Source organism: Euprymna scolopes, chromosome 6 (genome assembly GCF_053919585.1).
Source record: "Euprymna scolopes isolate OS-2025 chromosome 6, ASM5391958v1, whole genome shotgun sequence".
NCBI lineage: Eukaryota > Metazoa > Mollusca > Cephalopoda > Sepiida > Sepiolidae > Euprymna > Euprymna scolopes.
The window spans coordinates 103570343-103591289 of NC_136487.1; the positions used below are offsets into that span (position 1 = coordinate 103570343).

The 20947-nt window shown below is 40.1% G+C and overlaps 1 protein-coding gene across 1 annotated transcript; it reads right to left on the minus strand.

Annotated features, from left to right (window-relative positions):
- Nucleotides 1–1222: 1222 nt before the first annotated feature.
- On the minus strand, nt 1223–6795 carry LOC145277828 (uncharacterized). Its single transcript, XM_080129737.1, has 2 exons — nt 5233–6795; nt 1223–2226 (listed from the first exon to the last, which is right to left on the minus strand). The coding sequence occupies exons 1-2, from the start codon at nt 6510–6512 to the stop codon at nt 2223–2225; spliced, it is 1284 nt and encodes a 427-aa protein (XP_079985863.1). The 5' UTR covers nt 6513–6795; the 3' UTR covers nt 1223–2222.
- Nucleotides 6796–20947: the final 14152 nt, after the last annotated feature.

A 20947-nucleotide genomic window follows, 5' to 3' on the forward strand; every position in this document is an offset into this window, starting at 1 on the left:
GCCATTCATCTAGCGTTTCTGGCGCGAAGATCTGTTTCCTCCACCAGGTGCTCCAGTATTATCCCAATAATTTTGTTTTTTCTCATGGCCATTTTTGTTTCTAATTCCAGCCTCTCTCCTACTGCAATTAGCTCGCTTTTCTTCATTTCTTCAAGCTTTTCGAGAGACGGTTCACTTAGGAATTTCTCCACTCTTCCTGTAGCCATTTTTCTTCTTTTTTTTTTTTTTTTATTTGCCCGCCTATTTTTTTTCTTTCTTTATATTTTAGTTATTTTCTTTTCTTTTCCAAGATTTTTGTTAAACAAAAAAAATGTTTTCTCTGACGCATATATATCACCTGGCTATCGTGCCCCCTTTATGTGATTTATTCACACGACTGGTTGTCCAGGACAGTATTCAGGTTCTTCGTTTTTTTGAATATATATGTTATATATATATATTTTTTTTTTTCGGACGAGTTCCCCATGTGCCGAGTTCGTATATATTAATATACGAACTCGGGAAGGACCGATCAGCGAATGCGCTAAGCTATGGTTCTCCCTTCTAGAATCCAAAGCGCGCTGAGGTTAGATGGAGTAATGTTTCCATTGTGATATTTTATATACATCAAATAACAAAGAGAAGAAAAAAAAAACAAACGGCGGATTATATTTTTATTCCAAAATCACGGGTGCATCACGCGCGATTCTTTTATTATTAAATGTAGAAAAGTATGGAGAGGGAGATTCTCTTAGTTGTTTTTTTTTTTTTATAAAAAAAATGAAATATCACATTACTCATTTATATATATATATGCCAATTCAATATATTGATGCTGAAATAATAATCAATCATTCGCACATTAAATCGGAACTTGATTCCCTTTTTTTTTTGTGTCACACAAACATCCGCACTTCATGATATAGAGAAGAGGAAATATCTGCACAACGTTCTCGATCTCTTCCGAGGACCATATTGGTTGCTTTCTCTCTTTTTTTTTTTACGTAATTAAAGCCCCCGCTATGAAAAATTCTTTTTCATACTTGTCGTATCGTCTTCCGCGTTAAAAGAAAAATGCCTGTATTTACCTTAGGTTTTCCAGGTTCATATTCCTCTTTCTTTTTTTGTTTTTTTGTTTTTTTTATCTTGATGGGGTTAAATCGGTAATTCCTCTTTTTTCTAATTCCCACGTGGTGCGCTGCGTCTATCCAATTTTTTTAATCTTAGCGGCAACTGACACTTTTTGTTTCTGTTTTTTTTTTCTTTTGCCGCCTTAGTTATCTCCCTTGGTCCTCGCTCCTGCTGATATTCTTTCTCTACATTCTCTCTCTCTCTCTCCCTCTCCCTCTCTACTGTGTTTTCATTAGCGTTGACACAATGAAATTCTTACAGAATCATGTCTGCTCTCGGGCGATTATGCAAATATATAATTCCTTATAAGGAATTATATATTTGAGTGAAGAGTGTCCTGTAGATTGTGTGTTTCCGGCAGTTGGATTGTGCTTGTATATATTTTTTTTGTTTTTGTCTCCTTCTTCATCTTCCTCTATTAGAGCCAAGAACTCCCTCCCTGAGTAGTGCAGGGCGAAATTTAATATTTCCTATCTTTGTTCCTGATTTTTGACCAACTACATTTTTCTACATAAACTAAAGAGTTTTGCTTTGTTTCAGTGATTTGTTGGCACAAAGTGAGTGAGGTACGTAAATCGTTTTAGCTTCTGAATAACAAGAGAGTGTGATTCGGAAGCTAAAACAATGTTCCATAAAGAAATATTATTCAGAAGCTAAACGATGTCCCGTAAAGAAATCGTGATTATTTGATTTCTAAATTATGTTTAAAAAAAGTTAAACTTCCTAATGTAAAATTGCTTAAAAAGTTAAACTCCAACTAAAATGGCTTTGATTGAATATTGATTTGAATATTATCATGTGTCGAGCAAAAAATTGACAAAATAAGCAAGAATCCACGGCTGTTCTGTTAAAGATGAAATAACCAAGGTCCAGACATGAATGTGTTATGAGATAAAACTTTATTATAGCAAGCGCTAACACGTGCGACTGGTCTCAAAGGGAAAATCTAACTGACTAGTCGCATCCGGGGTTTTTCCCCTTGGCGGCCCTCTCCTCATATAAGGGGAGATAATCACTCTTTCCTGGGGCAGGATAAATGGGATGGGATGTTAACACTTCCCCGCTTTCCTTTCTTGTGCTGATGAAAGTTTTCAGGAGACATCATCAAAGGGTTATCTGCAGGGAAAGGGAAAGAAAAAGAAGAATTTAACAAAATTATGTGACACTGTGTTTTAAGGATTAGAGAGATTGTTCCTTGGGTTCAGATGTGAATCCTAGAATTTTAAAAGAGGGGACTCCCTTTTTTGTTAAGCCATCAGCAATTTGTTTGTCAGTGGGTATCCAGGATATCTCTGCAATTTCTCCTCTGTCAACCATTTCTCTAAGGATGGCCATCTCAATTCTTAGTCTTTTATCGAGGATTTGTGTGGTAGAATGCACTGCATCATACAAACAGGAATTGTCTGTTTTGCATGTTATCTTGATGTTTGTAGTGTGATCTTCCATTTGCAGCAAATCCAGTATCAATTTTCTGTAATAATGGCAGGCTTCAGTAAGATCAACCATGGCCAGAGTCTCCGCAGCAAGCGTGCTTTTGACTATTCTTTTGATGCGTTTAGATTGCCAGGCTATTGGCATGTATTGGTTATTACTACCAACCAGAAAAATAATGTAGCCACCTTGTGATCCACCGTCAGTTAGGTTAGCAAAGGATGCATCACTGTATGCTATAATTTGAAGCAATTTAGGGTTTCCAAGATTGGGAATATGGATTTGGGATTTCTCCTTTTTTGCCTTTTTGATAGTCCTATTTATTTGTTTTATACATTCCACATTTTCTTGTTTTAATATGGAACTCAATGCACTGACATCAAAATTGAGGTCAGGTCTAGTTTGAGTGGCTAGCCAGTTGAGTTGACCGATTAGCTGTCTGGCCTCAGAGATCTCAGTGGATGTCAGCTTGTCTTCCAGCCTTCTTCCATTCTGCAGCGGAATGTGTCTGAGTTTCTTGTCCAATATTGATGTTACTATTGGATTTTTTTATTTCTAATCCAATATATTGGAACTTGGCAACTTCTTCAGATTTCACTTTGAAAAGTTTACGAAGTTCATTAATGACTTTGTTCTCAAAGGTTTCTGAACCAGCAAAGCAGAAATCATCGACATGAGTGGCAATTATGCCTTGAAGCTTGTTTTTGAAATGCCAAGTGAAAATAGCCTGGTCATATTTTGATGGTGTGGCCCCTAGCTTTACTAGTTTCTCTCTAAGTGTTAGGTACCAGGATCGAGATGCATCTGTTAGACCATAAACACATTTGGATAATTTCCAGATGTAACCAGGGGATACATTGGCTTCTTTGGGAGGAAGAAGGTAGACGGGTCGATCTAATTGCTTGCTTTGTAAAAAGGCAATTTTGATGTCCATGGATTTGCATACCCAACCACTTGCTGATATAACTCCTAAGACTGATCGTAAACTTTCTTTTGAACATGTTGGGGAGTCATTTCTAACATTGCAGGCATCTTTATCTTGAAAGCCTTTCGCAACAAGTCTGGCCTTAAAGGTTTGTTTTCCATTCAACTCCTTGTTGGTGTAGACCCATCTTGTGCATATTTTTGGTTGGCCCTGATCTAATACTTGTGTGTAGACTTTGTGTTCAACCCAACTTTGGAGTTCTCTCTTTTTGGCCTTATCATATTGGTCATTAGAGGAGTCAGTCATTAGATTTACCTCCGTGGCTTCATTAGTGAGGGGTTGGTCATCTTTGTTTGTCTCCCATTCCAAGACCCCATTCTCAAAATCTAGCCAGAATGGGTCACCTTCCTCCATAGCAACGTTCATTAAATATTTATTTTTGCCAGTGGCTTTACCAGCTCTACTGATCACATTCAATTTTCTCCATTCTTGGTCTTCATCATTGGTGAATTTGCATATTATAGTTTGGCCTGGTTTAGGCAGTTGTACAGATTTGGTGGCCACTTTGGGTAACGTGTCACATTCATTGGCCTCATTCTGCTCAGGGTCATCAATTTCACTGCCCTCATCTATTGGCACATAACCACTTGTGGTGGCATTGTTGTGCCTCTGAGGTTTTGTTCGTACACTGGTGTCTTGGTGTTCAGAGGTGTTGTGGTATGTGTCAGGATATGGAATTAAGCGTGAAGGATGCACTCTAACGTATGTGGCTTCATGTTTGACTAGTACTTGTTTATGTTCCCAGCCTATGACAGCACCCGGACCAAGCCATCGATCAGATTCATTTCTTTTAAAAAGGACAAGGTCACCATTCTTGTATTGATCAATTACACTGGTTCTCACCTGATGACGGAGAACTCGTCTCAATTTTTCAGAGGCTTCACACTCTATGAAACCTTTTCTTGCAGCATGCATGGCATTGAGGTTGTCAGCAACAATTTGACTAGTACTCACACCTTCTAGTGCAGGAAGTTGATCATTCAGGAGAGAAGGCAGGTTGGGATTTTTTCCAAAAACCAGTTGGTTAGGGCTATAGCCGTGTGAATTGTGAAGTGCATTCTTGGCATTGACCGCCCATGAGAGAGCAACATCAAAGTTACACCGAGCATCTTCTAAAGTCTTCTTGACCATTTCTCCCAGAACACCATTGTGCCTTTCATTCAATCCATTACTCCAGGGGGATTGTGCAGCAGTGGTACGGACTATGATATTCAAGTTTTGAGCCATGTCTCGGAAGAATTGATTGTCAAATTCCCGGCCATTATCAGTAAGAAAAGCTGCTGGAGCACCAAAATATGCAATCCAGCGTTTGAAGATGGCAGTGAGTATATCAGAGCTCTCCTTACTTGTAAGCCTAACAGCGACACTATATCTGGTTGCATGGTCCACCAAGTGTAGTACTTTATGTCCATTAATTTCCTTTATGTCCATGGCTACAGTCTGGTTAAAATGAGTTCCTAAGGGAAATCCTACAACAGGTCGAGGTGCAGGTTTTTTATACCTGAGGCAGGTCTGACAAGCAAGAGGAAGCTTCCTCAGTATATCCATAAATTCAGCATCTTTTAAACCAGAGCTTTTGACAAGATTACACAATTTTTGTGCACTGGGATGGCTGAATTGTCGATGTAATTTGGTAGCAATTTTTAATTTCTCGACTTTGCTCTTTTTATTAATTTTGTTTAAAAATAAAATATATCGTAACTTACCCTGGTCTGGTGGAGGTGTAGATATAGGGATGTGGTAGTGGCCAGAAGTGGTGCACACTGCACAGCAACCTTATTTTTTTTCCAAACATTTCCGCTGTGTCATCATTAAAGTTTAGGGTTGTCTGGGCTCTTTTCATGGCCATCTTGCTTAGTAGCAAAGGGATATCAGCGTCAACAACATCACTCATTATTTTAATGTTCATCTTTGCAATGACACATGGCAAAGTTACTTTTTGTAGAGATTTTATTTTCATACCATCTCCAAATTTAAAGTATTTTGTGCCCTCATCATAAAGAATGTCTGTTTTTGAGTCCTCGGACAAGGTTTCAAGAAAACAGTCCAACCATTTCTTTCCACATACCGTCGCTGACGCACCAGAGTCCAAAATAGCACAATTTATGGTTTCTCCGAAAAGCGAGTTCTCCGATTCCCGTCGATTAAGCAACACTATATTAGCGATGTCTTCAGAACTGCCGGAAATATCGTTTTTATGTTCATTTAATAATACCATATTTTCTCTTGAATGGTGATTATTTTGGGAATAAGGACACTTTTTGGCATAGTGAAATTTGCATCCACAGACGTAACAAACGGGAGTCTGATTATTCGAAAAATTTCGATTTGGGTAGCGGTTATAATTGTGTGGCCGGCCTCTGCCATTATTTGTGCTGCTACTACGCGTGAAGTGAGGGGGAGAGGCAGGCTTATACGCATGACGTCGTCTCGTGTATAGTATTTCACTGTTGTCCTGTGTCTGTGTGTCTGCCTCACTAAAAACGACGTTGTCAGTTTCATTTTTTATGGAAATGTTTTGTGGTCTAGCTGTGGTTAAGTTTTCACATGAAATTTTTTTTAATTGTTGAGCCATATCTTTTAGAGTGAGGTTGTTTATTGTCGCGCGTATTAATCTCTCGTTTTCGGGGTTGAGATTGGCAGACTTTAACGCGCGATAGGCTAATACGGGTTCTGGTAAAATTATTTTAAATTCCCTGAGTTTCGCTACGTGCCTGTCGAACTGGATTAAGTAGTCATTTATGGAAGCGTTAGGTTCACGCTGATAACTTTCAAAGTTCTCGTAGGATATGAAAGCAGACTGGTTTTTATCCTGAAGAAAAAGTGTATCCAGCTTTTCGACGAGATTGTCCATTCCTTCTTCGGCATTCAGTAATGAAATGTCCATTTCTAGTACAGCACTACAGCAGCGCGAGACTGTCCGGTGAGCGAAAGAAATACAGCGGGAGCTTGTTTTGAAGGCGGAATGTTCGTTGCTATCTTCCATAGTTCAATTTCTCGTTTCCATGAATCGTAAAATTCCGGGTTTAGTCGTGGTGGTTCAAATATTCTGGAACTCATTATGTTTTTTTTTTGTTTTTTTTTTTATCTTCGTACGCTCTGCTACCAGATGTTAAAGATGAAATAACCAAGGTCCAGATATGAATGTGTTATGAGATAAAACTTTATTATAGAAAGCGCTAACACGTGCGACTGGTCTCAAAGGGAAAATCTAACTGACTAGTCGCATCCGGAGTTTTTCCCCTTGGCAGCCCTCTCCTCATATAAGGGGAGATAATCACTCTTTCCTGGGGCAGGATAAATGGGATGGAATGTTAACATGTTCAATTGTACTTTCCAATTGTGGCAATTGCATTGCAACGTTGCCCTAGTTGCAAAAGTGTTTCTCTGTTGCGTATGCATACAATGCGGTTGTAAATTAAGGCACAAGAGTTTTTGGGAATTCTTTGCATCAAAGTTATTAGCGTTTATGACTAAATTGTGACCCCTTTTTTGAGAAGTATGCGGCTGTATTTTTTGTAGCCACTTATGATTTTCATATATTTAGTTCATTGATTTGGTCGTTTAGAAAACTTAACAAAACTAAATTGGTGTTTTTCTTGAAAGCGAGCAATTGACAAAATGAAAATATTCGTTTGTACCTGCTTGAAAATTGTATGCACAACTGTTTCATAAAATCTACGGTGTACTGCTGTATGTAAGCTGATTGTAAGCTTGCTGTGTGTGTGATGATGAGAAAGTGAAGGACTGTCGAAAACGCGGAACACGGTGTTACTGGTGCAGTGAGTGTGTACATTGGCCTCGGACTGTCTCGGAAAACGCACAAGGTGCATAAGCGTCCTCCCCTTCCCCACCAAGATGTGAACTCAAAGTGACAGGAATCCATGTTTGATGGGACGCTCTAGGACGGGACGCTTACAGGATGCTCTAGGACGGCGCCGATCTTGGAGAAAAACGAACATGAATGCCCAAACGATTGGTGGAATATCCCATGCACGCTGCAGTGTCGTTGTCGTTGTCGAGCCTACAGGATCAGTGCGGCCTGGCGGCAGAAAAAATATTAAATTCACAGCCATTTCTATGAACCGGGTTTCATTGCCACCTTTGACCATCAAGACCGAACGTGGACCGCATCATGGAAGTGGTCTCAGGATCACCCTCCTGAGAGGCTACACAATCCAATCGAGTGTCAGAATACCCAGTGACAGCAGAAATCTGTGAAGATTACATGCAGGAGCTCCGCACCTAGATGGATAATGTTTTGATTCATGCCGTACCCATAGAATAAATTGCCCCCCCCCCCCGCCCCAAAGGCCTAATTCCCCTGATCGCTGTGAACAAAGTCAACATGCGCTTGGTGATGCTTGTTTGTGCAGCTAAGCTGCGGCAAATGGAGAAAAAAGGTGCTAACGTGTCTATTGGACACAACAACTACTGTGGCCATACCAGACTGTGGGAAAAAGACTCTGGGGTTCGGTTTGAATGTGGCTCCCCTGATAATGAGAGCAATTGTAAGCAAAGTATTATCCCAGAAAGAAGTTGTAAGCCGCGCATACAAATTGATGACATTTTTGTCAATGAAGACGTAGTGCCCATGACTGCACACACTAAAAAAATATTATTCAGAAGCTAAATGATGCCCCGTAAAGAAATCGCGATTATTTAATTTCTAAATTATGTTTCAATTCCTGCAAAAAATTAAACTTTCTAATGTAAACTGGGTTAAATGTGTCTTGCTATCACTTTGGTGTTACGATTTAAATATTATCATGTGTCGAGGAAAAAATTGACAAAATGAGCCAAAATCCATGGCTGTTGCAAGTTTCTCTGTTGCATATGCATAAAATGCGGTTGTAAATTAAGGCGAAGGAAAGTTATTAGTGTTTAGGCGCAGGAAAGTTATTAGTGTATACAGCCGCATACTTCCCAAAACAAGTATGGGAAGTATGCAGATGTATCTTTTGTAGCCAGTCTAATGATTTTTGTATATTTAGTTCATTGATTTGGTCGTTTAGAAAACTTAACAAAACTAAATAAGTGTTTTTCTTGCAAAATGAAAATATTCGGTTCTATCTGCTTGAAAATGTACAATTGCACAACTGTTTCATAAAATCTTCAGTGTACTGCTGTATATAAGCTGATTGTAAGCTGTATAAGGAGTTTCTTTTGCTGTGTGTGTGATGATGAGGAAGTGAAGGACTGTCGAAAACACGGAACACGGTGTTACTGGTGCAGTGAGGGTGTACATTTGGCTCAGAACGTCTCGGGAAACGCACAAGGCGCATAAGTGTCCTCCCCTTCCCCACCAAAATGCGAACTCAATGCTCCCAGTGACAGGAATCCATGTTTGAAGGGACGCGATGTTTGACGTTTACAGTATGCTCTAGGACGATTTTACATGCAGACCGGTGCCGATGTTGAAGAAAAACGAACATGAATGTCCAAACGATTGGTGGAATATCCCATGCACGCTCTGCAGTGTCGTTGTCGAGCCTACAGGATCAGTGTGGCCTGGCGGCAGAAAGAATATAAAATTCACACCCATTTCTATTATTTCACCGCCACCTGTGACCATCAAAACCGAACGTCGACCACATCGTGGCTACACAATCCAATCGAGTGTTAGCAGAAATCCGTGAAGAATACACGCAGGAGCTCTGCACCTGGATAGATAATGGTTGGCTCATGACGTACCCAGAGAATAAATTGGGACCCCCTTCCCCCAAGGCCTAATTCCCCTGATCGCTGTGAACAAAGCCAAAGTGCGCTTGGTGATGGATTACTAGGAGCTAAATTGTTTGTGCAGCTAAGCTGCGGCAAATGGGGACAAAAAGGTCTACTGGACACCACAACTCCATGAGACACTATGGCCATACCAGACTGTTGAAATCGACAGTGAAAAATATTCTGGGGTTCGGTTTGACTGTGGCTCCCCTGATAATGAGAGCAATTGTCAGCAAAGTATCATCCCAGGAAGAAGTTGTATGCCGCGCAGCATCTGCTTACAAATTGATGACATTTTTGTAAGAGAATACCTAGCGCAGGTGGGATTGGAGTGCACGAACGGTTGAAGGACGGTGTATGGGTGCTGGGGTGTATGGAATGCAGTGAACTGTGGTGGAAGCAAGGAAATGCAATTCCAGAGGCTCCCTTCCTCACCAATGAGTTGTCGACTTGTCGGGCACTTTCCGGTGTGCGGTTGGTTTCGTGTGGCTTGTGGAGTAACAAAGGGCTGGGATGATGAAGTGAGGGACACCGTACTGCATCCTTAGAATGTTTGCAGGAAGGTAATTGGAGCAGCAAAGTGCTACAATAAAGACAGAGCAAGGTGCTACACATAAAGACCATTGGGTCTCGGACACGCTAACTGGTAGGGGGCGAGTACGCACCAAAGCAGCAAGCACAGATGCTTATTATAGGAAGCGACTAAGCACTCTCATAAAAGAGTACGTGCTGACACAGTGGACATGACGCTGGTTCAAGTGGACATGACACGAGTACCACAAAATGGTTGAAGCTTGACCCGGTGATAGGTGGACATCTGGGGGTGCGGTGTTTGTCAATCACGACAAAAGCAGCAAGCGTGATTCATGGAACAGACTGGAACAAGATTCATGGAACAGCACTTTCTCCTTCATGGATTCATGGAACAGCACTTTCTCCTTGCCATCTTCCTCATTATCACCGTTATTGAACGGTGATAATGAGGAAGATGGCAAGGAGAACGTGAACAGTGATAATGAGGAAGATGGCAAGGAGAAAGTGCTGTTACCCGGTTCTTTGAAGAAGTACCCGACAAAGACGACTGCCCTCCCCCTTTCCTGTTGTGATCATGAGTGTATCAGAATTAGCAATAATTGAAATGAGGGGAAATAAAGAGCTTACCTCGGGCTGAGTGGAAGAGATTTCCAAGAGGGCGTCCATGGGTTTTTATTGGCGTTGACCCAATGAAATTCTTACAGAATCATGTCTGTTCTCGGGCGATTATGCAAATATATAATTGCTTATAGAAGATTGTAGATTGTGTGTGTGTAACTGTTTCTGGCAGTTGGATTGTTCTTGTATATGCGAGAAGCGAGTTACTTTCTGCCTTTTGTTTTTGGAGTTTTTGTCTCCTTCTTCATCAGCCAAGAAATCCCTCCCTGAGTAGTGCAGGTCGAAACTGACTATTTCCTATCTTTGTTCCTAAGACACAACATTTTTCTACATAAAACATGCTTAGCCAACTACATTTATCTACATAAAACATGGTTTTCTCGCGAAAGATTAGGTTTTTCCTGCTTGAAAATTTACTCCCAACTGTTTTACTTCAGTATGTAAGCTGATTGCTGTTTAAAGAGTTTCTCTAATGTGTTGTCACCACTTGAATGCAAATGCAAAGCAAGACGAATATCTTTTTTGTAGGCATATTTTCAATGTTCATTCTGTTTTTGAACAGAAGTTACCTTTCCGACATATCTGATATTCTGAAAAGAAATTGATATTATTAAATTTCAGACGTATTTCAGAAGTATTAAGGTGTTAATAAATTTTGGGACTTCGTTTTTGGGAAGTTTCTAGTGTGATTTTATGTTCGTTTCGGCCCAGATGAAATTGCAATAAATCCATTTCTAAATTGTTTCGATTCCTTCAAAACTTCCTTGCTATTTTCTTAGTGTAAAAGAGCAATGGTTGATTAGTTGTAAAATGCCCGGCAAAGTCCCTTGATCATGAAATTTAAAATGCTCTGGAGAATTGATTGGTCCATTTCTGGTTGATTTAAAAATATCTTTCTGGTTGATTGGAAAATATCTTAATCTTCGAATTAGAGCGACGGTCATGGGAATCGAAATAATCGTAGTAAATAGTAGTGTTTATGAAATTATTTTTCAATTCTTGCTAGCAAAGTGTGATTCGGCTGTGTTTTTCGGATTTCAGTGATTTGATTGGTTTGGAAAACTAAACTAAACTAAAGAGATGTTTTATATCGTGAGCGAGCAATTGACAAAATGAAAAATATCCAGTTTTACCTGCTTGAAAATTGTACTCCAAACTGTTTCATAAAAGCTTGTGCAAATTGATTGCTGTTTAAATAATGCGCTGTCACCGCTTGAATTTAACGGATTAAGATTTATTGCACGGTGGGCTATTCAATTTGTCAGGCGATCTCTTTTTTTTTCTCATTGGCTCACATACTTAAATCATTTGTTGAAAAAAAAAAAGCAAAGAACACAATTTGTTAATTGGAAGATAGTTTTTTCCATTTTCCGAGGTTTCTTAAAGAAGAGAAAAATAAATATCAAGACGATCGATCTCAAAATTGATATCTTTTTTTAAAAAATTTTCCATTGAAAAAAATTATTAAATATTTTGACATATTTTGAATTGATTGTAAAAATGCCTTGGCATTTTATTATTATTTTATTTATTTATTGGCAATTCTTGTTACTCTTATTTGTCTCTCAGTCCTCATTTCCAATGAGTAATGTTTCTGACAAAGGGTGAAGAAAAAGCTGCTCTCGAGGTGTCCTGAGCTGTCGAAAATTTTCTGTTCCTGTGGCCATGTAAGTAAGGGTTGCTAGAGGTTTCATCTGGGCTGACGTTATCCAAACCTTAGATTAGATTGGAGTAAGGAAGCCGTCCTATCAGCTGGTGCAAAATACTAGCTGATAAGACGGCTTCCTTACTCCAATCTAATCTAAGGTTTGGATAACGTCAGCCAAGATGAAACCTCTAGCAACCCTTACTTACATGGCCACAGGAACAGAAAATTTTCGACATATCAGGACATCTCGAGAACAGCTTTTTCTTCACCCTTTGTCAGAAACATTACTCATTGGAAATGAGGACTGAGAGACAAATAAGAGGAAGCAAGAGTAACAAGAATTGCCAATAAATAAATAAAATAATAATAAAATGCCAAGGCCTTTTTACAATCAATTCAAAATATGTCAAAATATTTAATAATTTTTTTCAATGGAAAATTTTTTACAGAAAGATATCAATTTTGAGATCAATCGTCTTGACTTGATATTTATATTTTTTCTCTTCTTTAAGAAACCTCGGAAAATGGAAAAAAACTAATACGCTCAGAAATATCTTCCAATTAACAAATTGTGTTCTTTGTTTTTTTTTAGATATCAACGAATTATTTAAGTATGTGAGCCAATGAGAAAAAAAAAAAAAAAAGAGATCGCCTGACAAATTGAATAGCCCACCGTGCAATAAATCCGTTAAATTCAAGCGGTGACAGCGCATTATTTAAACAGCAATCAATTTGCACAAGCTTTTATGAAACAGTTTGGAGTACAATTTCCAAGCAGGTAAAACTGGATATTTTTTATTTTTTCAATTGCTCGCTCGCGATATAAACATCACTTTAGTTTAGTTTAGTTTAGTTTAGTTTTCCAAACCAATCAAATCACTGAAATCCGAAAAACACAGCCGAATCACACTTTGCTAGCAACTGTACTTTTTATCAAGAATTGAAAAATAATTTCATAAACACTACGATTATTTCGATTCCCATGACCGTCACTCTAATTCGAAGATTAAGATATTTTCCAATCAACCAGAAAGATATTTTTCAATCAACCATAAATGGACCAATCAATTCTCCAGAGCATTTTAAATTTCCAGATTAAGGGACTAAGACATTTTACAACTAATCAATCATTTCTCTTTTACAATAAGGAAATAGCAAGAAAGTTTTGAAAGAATCGAAACAATTTAGAAATGGATTTATTGTCGAAACGAACATAAAATCATACTAGAAACTTCCCAAAAACGAAGTCCCAAAATTTATTAACACCTTAATACGTCTGAAACACGAAGCAATATCAATTTCTTTTCAAAATATCAGATATGTCGGAAAGGTAACTTCTGTTCAAAAACAGAATGGACGTTGAAAGATATTCGAAACAGTATATTCGTCTTGCTTTGCATTTACATTCAAGTGGTGACAGCACATTAGAGAAACTCTTTAAACAGCAATCAGCTTACATACTGAAGTTGGGAGTAAATTTTCAAGCAGGGAAAACCTAACCTTTCGCGATAAAAAAATGTAGTTGGCCAAGCATGTTTTATGTAGAAAAATGTAGTGTCTCAGGAACAAAGATAGGAAATATTCAGTTTCGCCCTGTAGTAGAGGAATATTCATTTTCGGCCGTCCTGGTGCAAAATACTGTATTGCATTTGGTGAATGGACTCTGGACTATTCTATTGATGCCATACTAGTGGGTAATTGTTATGGTCACAAAAAAAAAAATGAAAATAAATCCTCTCTTTTTCTCTTATACCCTGGAAAACCTCATCAGAAAAATTAAAGAATTTAAGAATTCAGGTGATGCGTTATCTCCCTCTCAAGTGTCCTGCTCTAACCAAGTCTGTCGACCTATTACTCAAATCCCAATCTTCAACATTTTTGAAATACCTCCAGAAAAATTTTTTTTTTTCAACATTTTGAAATACCTCCAGAAAAATAACAACGTAGACGTACGGTACTGGGTTTTTATTGGCGTTGACACAATGAAATTCTTACAGAATCATGTCTGCTCTTATGAAGTTAAACATGGCTTAAAAATAACTTTTTAAGCCACTGCAACCAAAATGGCTTAAATGTGTCTTGCTATTACGATTTGAATATGAGCAAAAAATTGACAAAATAAGCAAGAATCCATTGTACTTTCCAATTGTGGCAATTGCATTGCAACGTTGCAAAAGTGTTCAAACCTAAAAGGCAAGAGTTTTTGGGAATTCTTTGCATCAAATGAATAAATTGTGACCCCTTTTTTGAGAAGTATGCGGCTGTATTTTTTGTATATTTAGTTCATTGATTTGCTTGTTTAGAAAACTTAACAAAACTAAATAGGTGTTTTTCTTGCAAGCGAGCAATTGACAAAATGAAAATATTCAGTTGTACCTGCTTGAAAATTGTACGCACAACTGTTTCATAAAATCTACGGTATGTAAGCTGATTGTAAGCTTGCTGTGTGTGTGATGATGAGAAAGTGAAGGACTGTCGAAAACGTGGAACACGGTGTACATTCGTACACACTCGCTCGGAACGTCTCGGGAAACGCACAAGGCGCATAAGCGTCCTCCCCTTCCCCACCAAGATGCGAACTCAACGCTCCTAGTGACTCCTGTCACGTTTGATGGGGACGCTCTAGGACGGGGCGCTTAGAAAATGCTCTAGAACGGCGCCGATCTTGGAGAAAAACGAACATGAATGCCCAAACGATTGGTGGAATATCCCATGCGCGCTGCAGTGTCGTTGTCGTTGTGTAGCCGGCAGAAAGAATATAAAATTCACACCCATTTCTATTATTTCACCGCCAGCTTTGACCATCAAAACCTAACGTCGACCGCATTGTGGCTACACAATCCAATCGAGTAGGTCATCAAAATTCTCCCTCCAGCTATGAAGAATGTCAGAAGAATGTCGGAGAAGACCCCCACCATCCCTCGAGCGCAATGGAGTGATAAGTGATCTGGATATAGGCTTGTATAAGACCTTGGTGTTGCTAGAAGCCGAGGCAAGCTGTATTTACTCCTCTGCACCTCACCTGTGATTGCCTTAAAATTGTCCCTAAATCGATCTTGCCCACAATTCGTCAAACCACCTCGGAGATAAGCATGCAGCACCATGCATGCAGTACAGGGTCTTTGTGACTAACATGAGAAAATTAACAAATATAGACTTTGGAGTCTTACTCTTGACTGGCAACATTTATCATATACCTCATTCAGCGTTAAAAATAAAAAAGCATATATACAATTTGTAAAAACTTGTCTGTATGTTTTTGTATGCAGTTTTTTTTTTTTTATAAATATTAATTGTAATATTTTGTGTGTGTGTGTGTAAAAATGTTCAAATTCATTGGAAAATAAAATCTTTGGAATTAAGAGTAAAAATGTTCGTGGGGTGGGGAAAGCTAATCAAAAAAGTTCATTTCAAAAATAAATCCTACTGGACTAATCTAGATGACTAGACCCTCCCCTCCCACTGTTTTCCGGGGAACCGAAAACAAGCAGGGCGATTGGGGATTGGGGATGAAGCCTTAATGGAAATGAGAGAAAACAAAGGAACGGGGATATCAAAAAGCAAAGATGTGGTGCAAAGGGGATGGGCAGACTCTAATACCAAAAAATAAAATCAGGAACAGGATCTCATTTGTAAGCGGGATGAGTTCCGAAGGACCCAGCATCGCCCGTGCCATGCTTAAGGGGGGAACACGTATTGAAACTTGGCTCCTCGACGGATGCACAAACTAGTGTTGTTGAATTTCACTCCAGGCAACCTCCTCCAATCACATCTGATCTTTACTTTAAGCAAATGTTTAAAGTAAACAATCAGATCCTGATTCGGAACAGATGTCCCTTCGCGAACCAACTATACACCAGGAAAACCATTCTTTCCTCCCTGGGGAACGGCGGCTCCATGTTGTAAACGAAATATCCTATGTCGAGATCGAGCAGCCACTCCGACTTACTTCAATAGGGCCTGGATCCGGCTACAACTAAAAAACGCATGCTTGACTGAATCGAGCCTGTGTTCATCGCAGCGCGGACCTCGTTTGTTCTTTGTACATGCTGAATTCGTCGAAGAGGGGCAGTGCTTTTCGGATCAGTCGCCAGGTCAGGGAGAATTTCGAGTTTGTCAGAAAATCCTGTCCCGGTGCCCAACTCCATCGACCAACCTAACCGAGGATCCTTCGCGGTACTCACCACTAACTCCCGATAAAGTCTCTTTCTAGGCTGTTCGAGGACACTGGCAAAGCTCTAAGTACGGTCCGGCATTCGGCAAAGAACTTGGACTCCCCCTTCGGCCTCCGACCTTCTACCGAATGGGTTAGGTTTGAAATTGGGAAACGAGTTCTCAACTGCAGGGACCCAAGGAGTATTCTCCTCTAGCGAATGACCCAGGAAAGCCAACCTCTCTGCATTTCTATGACAAGAGACTGGGCTGGCTCAGACTCACACAGACCTCTCCGCTTACACAGAAGTGAGTCGAGGCATCTTTGTAAGTGTTCTGCAGGGAGAGGAAGTACAGACATCGGTAAAGGATGAGCGGAAAGATGTATGTAGCACATGCCTCCGCTCAACACTTCAAGGACAATTTCCTTCAAATCCAAGTCTTGACCGACGATTTGACCTTGATCTGTACTTCTGACCAATTCTTCTCCAGTTGAAGTCCCGGTCCAAACCGGCCCATCGGTCCAGCTGAAGATTCCTGGAAGCGAGTTTACCCTGGCCCAGGCCGACAGACTTGCTGCGGTTGAAGACGGCCCCTGTGACTTCTTCATATCGAGCGAGCGCCTTGAACGTCTTGAACACGAACACGGTGACGTCATCGGCGAACGCGAAAACCCTGGCTCGTGTGTCTCCAGGTAAAGCAATTCCGCGCAGGACTGGTCTAGTCGCCTTGTCCCTTAACTTGCGAAGGTGGGGTTCCAACGCCAGGCCGTACAAAAGAGGCGACAGTGGGTAACCCTGACGCACCGACCGGGAGACGGCGAACGGCTCCAACAGCTTACCGTTGATCTGCCTATCATACAGGACAAAGATTCACTTGCGGAAGCCCGGATTAAAAAAAAAGTCACCCTAATGGGTTCCGGATCCACTAAGAAGCCTTGCAACCGTCAAAAAAAGAATTGGGAGCATAAACAGCGACAATCTGTAAAACACTGCAATTAAAGGCAACATCAAAAACGAGCGCCCGCCCGTCCTCGCCTGTGTGAACAACAGTCATCGACGCTGGGTGCGACTTAGCTATAAGTATTGCTATATGCTTAGTAAACATCGTAATCATTTACCAGCACCTGACAATCCTCGTCACAAACAAAGTAGGTCTCCTGGATAGCGGCAATATCTACCTTAAGGGACACCAAGTCTCACAACGCACGAGGCCCCTCACATTAAAAGTGGCCAAGTTCAAAGACATGTTCACTTACCTTAAGCAGTGTCACAGGTCTGAAATCCTTGGCAGTCAGGATGTGGTAGGCCTGGCCAAGACTTCCGGTGAGTAAGTCTTCTTCGGGCTGACCATCCTTGGCTACGCCTCCCACATCCAGAGGAAAGATTAGTTTTAACGCCCTGTATAGTGATGGGTGAACTACCCTCGCATTTCACCAGAGTCTTTAAGGGTGATCCATGTTTTAGGCCTGGTATCGCTTCTTTGGCTGCCTCCAACATTGACCACAGGGCTTCTGTACGTGAGTCCTTATTGTTCCTTACGAAGGTGGTCAACATTGGAGCGTCTGGAAATTGAGCGGAGGCAGTCATGTTGTTGCTACCAATGTACACCAAGTCTCTGAGCTTGTTGTACTGAGTCTTCTGCTTGCCCTTCAACTGATGGCAGAAGACTCGTTTCACAGATCCTTCCTCCAAGAAGGAATGGAAGTTTCTTAGTTCGCTCTGTGCAAACCTTGTTGAGAGGAGGAGGAGAAGAAGGGGGAGGAGGGGCAGGTGTGTTTGGTGCTGGGGAGGGTTCCATTTCTTTTTCTTTCCTATATCTGGAGTTAGTATTTTAGTAAGAGTGGGTTGATTTTGTGAGGGGGTTGCTCGCTCTGGCTGTGAGGTTTGGGGGATTCAGCCTCGGCATTTACTGGGATGTCTCTTTCAGAGGGTGTGGGGTCGCTCCTTGCCCTCCTTCTCTTCCTTTTCTTCGACCTTCTTGACTCTGCTGTTACTGTTGCTGCTTTGGAGATCGTGCTTGCTTTTTCTTTTCAGACACCACCTCCTCTTCCTCAGACTCTTGTAATTTCCTTTTGGTCGAGGAGAGAGGAGTCTCCGTGTCCATGGGTGTTACCTTGTCTGCTTGGTCTCTGGTCACCATTTGCTTGGGCTGGTTTTTGGCATTTTTGCCCTTTCTGGTGAGCATTGACCATCCGCCTTCAGTTGTAGAAGCAGTCTGCATTGTGGCAGAAGTTGTAGGTGCAACTGCAACTGGGGCTTTGGATGGATGTTCCCTGTGGCCTTTGTGGCAGTCTTTGGTCATATGCATATATTGGTCTTCTGGCAGTGCCAGCAGTTTGGTTTCCTGCCATCCACTATTATCGACAGAGTCGATTTGCTGGCACCTTATTGAATTTGGATTTCTCCATCTCCATTATCAATTTATAGTCTCCCGTCATAACATTCTGTTGACCGTGGACTGGGGAGATTGTTTCGACGTCGCCACTGATGATTGCCCCGAGCTGTTTTCAATCACGGGACGTTCAGCACGGAGACGTTAGTCCTCCTTTTGTTGAGGTACTCAGGCTGTAACCGGATATTCTTCCTTGACAGTGGGCTAGCCGGTATCAGCAAAGGTCGAATGTGAGCAGGGAGAGGACTCGTTTTTGGAGTTCTTCTATTTGACCGGGCAAGGATACAATGTTAATCCCATCAGTGAACTCCTTATATTTGCTGTCAAACAAATGTACTAGCCCAGCGTCGCCCAGGCTGGATTACATGAAATGATACTGAAATTCAGACTCTGCTTGATTCAAAGGCCAGGACGCTGCATGCATATCTCGGGAGTGGTTTGACAAATGGTGACATACGGTGCCATATCTCGGGGGTGGTTTGACAAATTATTAATTATTCTCCAATGCGCTCCAATGCAAGTACAAAAGTACTCACCAATATGCTTCGCGACTTGCTCTAATGCAGATGATTTTGGTCTGGTGGCTCTTGTGGATGCCTTTGCGCTTGCCTGCAGTGCATTGTGGACTGATAGTCTGAAAAAAAAACTGTCTTAATAGGTTTTAATCGAAATTAATTCTTTAGTGCGATTTCAGATATCCGCTTCAGAAATAATCAAAGAAATTGCTGTTATTAAATTTGTGATGCTACTATGATGAGAAAGTGAAGGACTGTTGAAAACGCGGAACACGGTGTTATTGGTGCAGTTAAGGTGTACATTGGGCTTGGAACGTCTCGGGAAACGTGCAATTTAGAAATTAATAATCAATAATTTCATAAACACTACTATTTACCGCGATTACTTCGATTCCTACTTAAGAAAAACGGCATATGTCAGAAATCGCACTAAAGTTTCTGGTCAGGAGCAGATGCTTAAGGGTGATTTCTGACAAAAAAAACATTGATGCAAAAAATTTCCAATACTCTCGCGCCTTAATTTACAACCGCATTCCACGCTTAAACAGCGATAAACAGCAATTAAACTTTGATTAAAAACTAGCGCAACTACAGTGCATCAATAACGCAACAATTGGAGTGTTATTCAGAAGCTTGTAAAACGAAGTCCCAAAATTTATTTACGCCTTAATTTACAGACCTCACCCTATGGATCGGTAAAAGCGAAACACATAAGGCTGGCTGCATCCACAAGAAAGCAAGAGCAAATTTAATAACAGCAATTTCTTTGCTTTGTTCAATCGGAACAAATCAAAGAAATTGCTGTTTGATTTGAATGTCAGATATCACACTAAAGATTCTGTTCAAAAACTCTCTCAGAATGAAGGTTGACAAAAAAATATTCATCTTGATTTGCAAGCGCCTTAGAGAAACTGTAAACAGCCATCAGCAACTAGCATGCCGAAACTGTTAGGAAAAAGTTGGGAATACAATTTTCAAGCGGGGTACAGCCGAATCTTTTTCATTTTGCTCGCTCGCCAGAAAAACATAGCTCCGACTGACAATACAGGAATCTTTGGTAGCGCCACTCAAGCGCTGATGGTTTACTTGTGTTGCATGCACATTTGTTTTGCCTAGATCTGAAACTACGAAATAAAATGAAATGACAGCTCAATTTAAACCAACTCCTCCTGGCATCCATGGACTTAGAGCTAACTTAGATGATTTCTCGTGTTCTGGACATGCGTGTCCAAAACTTTTTCCTTTGTTTACAAAGGGAATTTTAACCTATATTCCCAATAACCTATTTTTCCAATATGTTAAAAACATGTTTATTAAATTATCTTGTATAGTTGCATTCCTCAATTGAATTTTTCATAACAGACTTGTCAACGCACATTCTTTTCTTGAAACTATTTTATCTCTAATGGTTTGTTTTACATTCCATTTTCTAATTCCCTCTCGTAATCTATTTCTAAACCTAATTTACGAGGTTCGAATTTCGTCAAAACCTAAATTTTCTAAACCTAAATTTTCTAAACCTAAATTACGAGGTTTGAATTTTCATTTTAACTAAATCTCTCTATTTTTATATGTATATGTAAGTATATATATATATATATATATATATATATATATATATATATATATATATATATATGTATATATACATACATATTGGTATACATATTTCCGTTGGTACCATTAAAGCTACGGCTTTAATGGTACCAACGGAAAAGTTGGCTTTGTGGCTGTGAACTAAAAAAGGCATTGTTCTGCTTTCCTTGTTTGTTGTTAGGGGGTGATGTAACATGGACAAAAGATAGTTTCAGAACTATTAGCAAAATGAAAGATAGA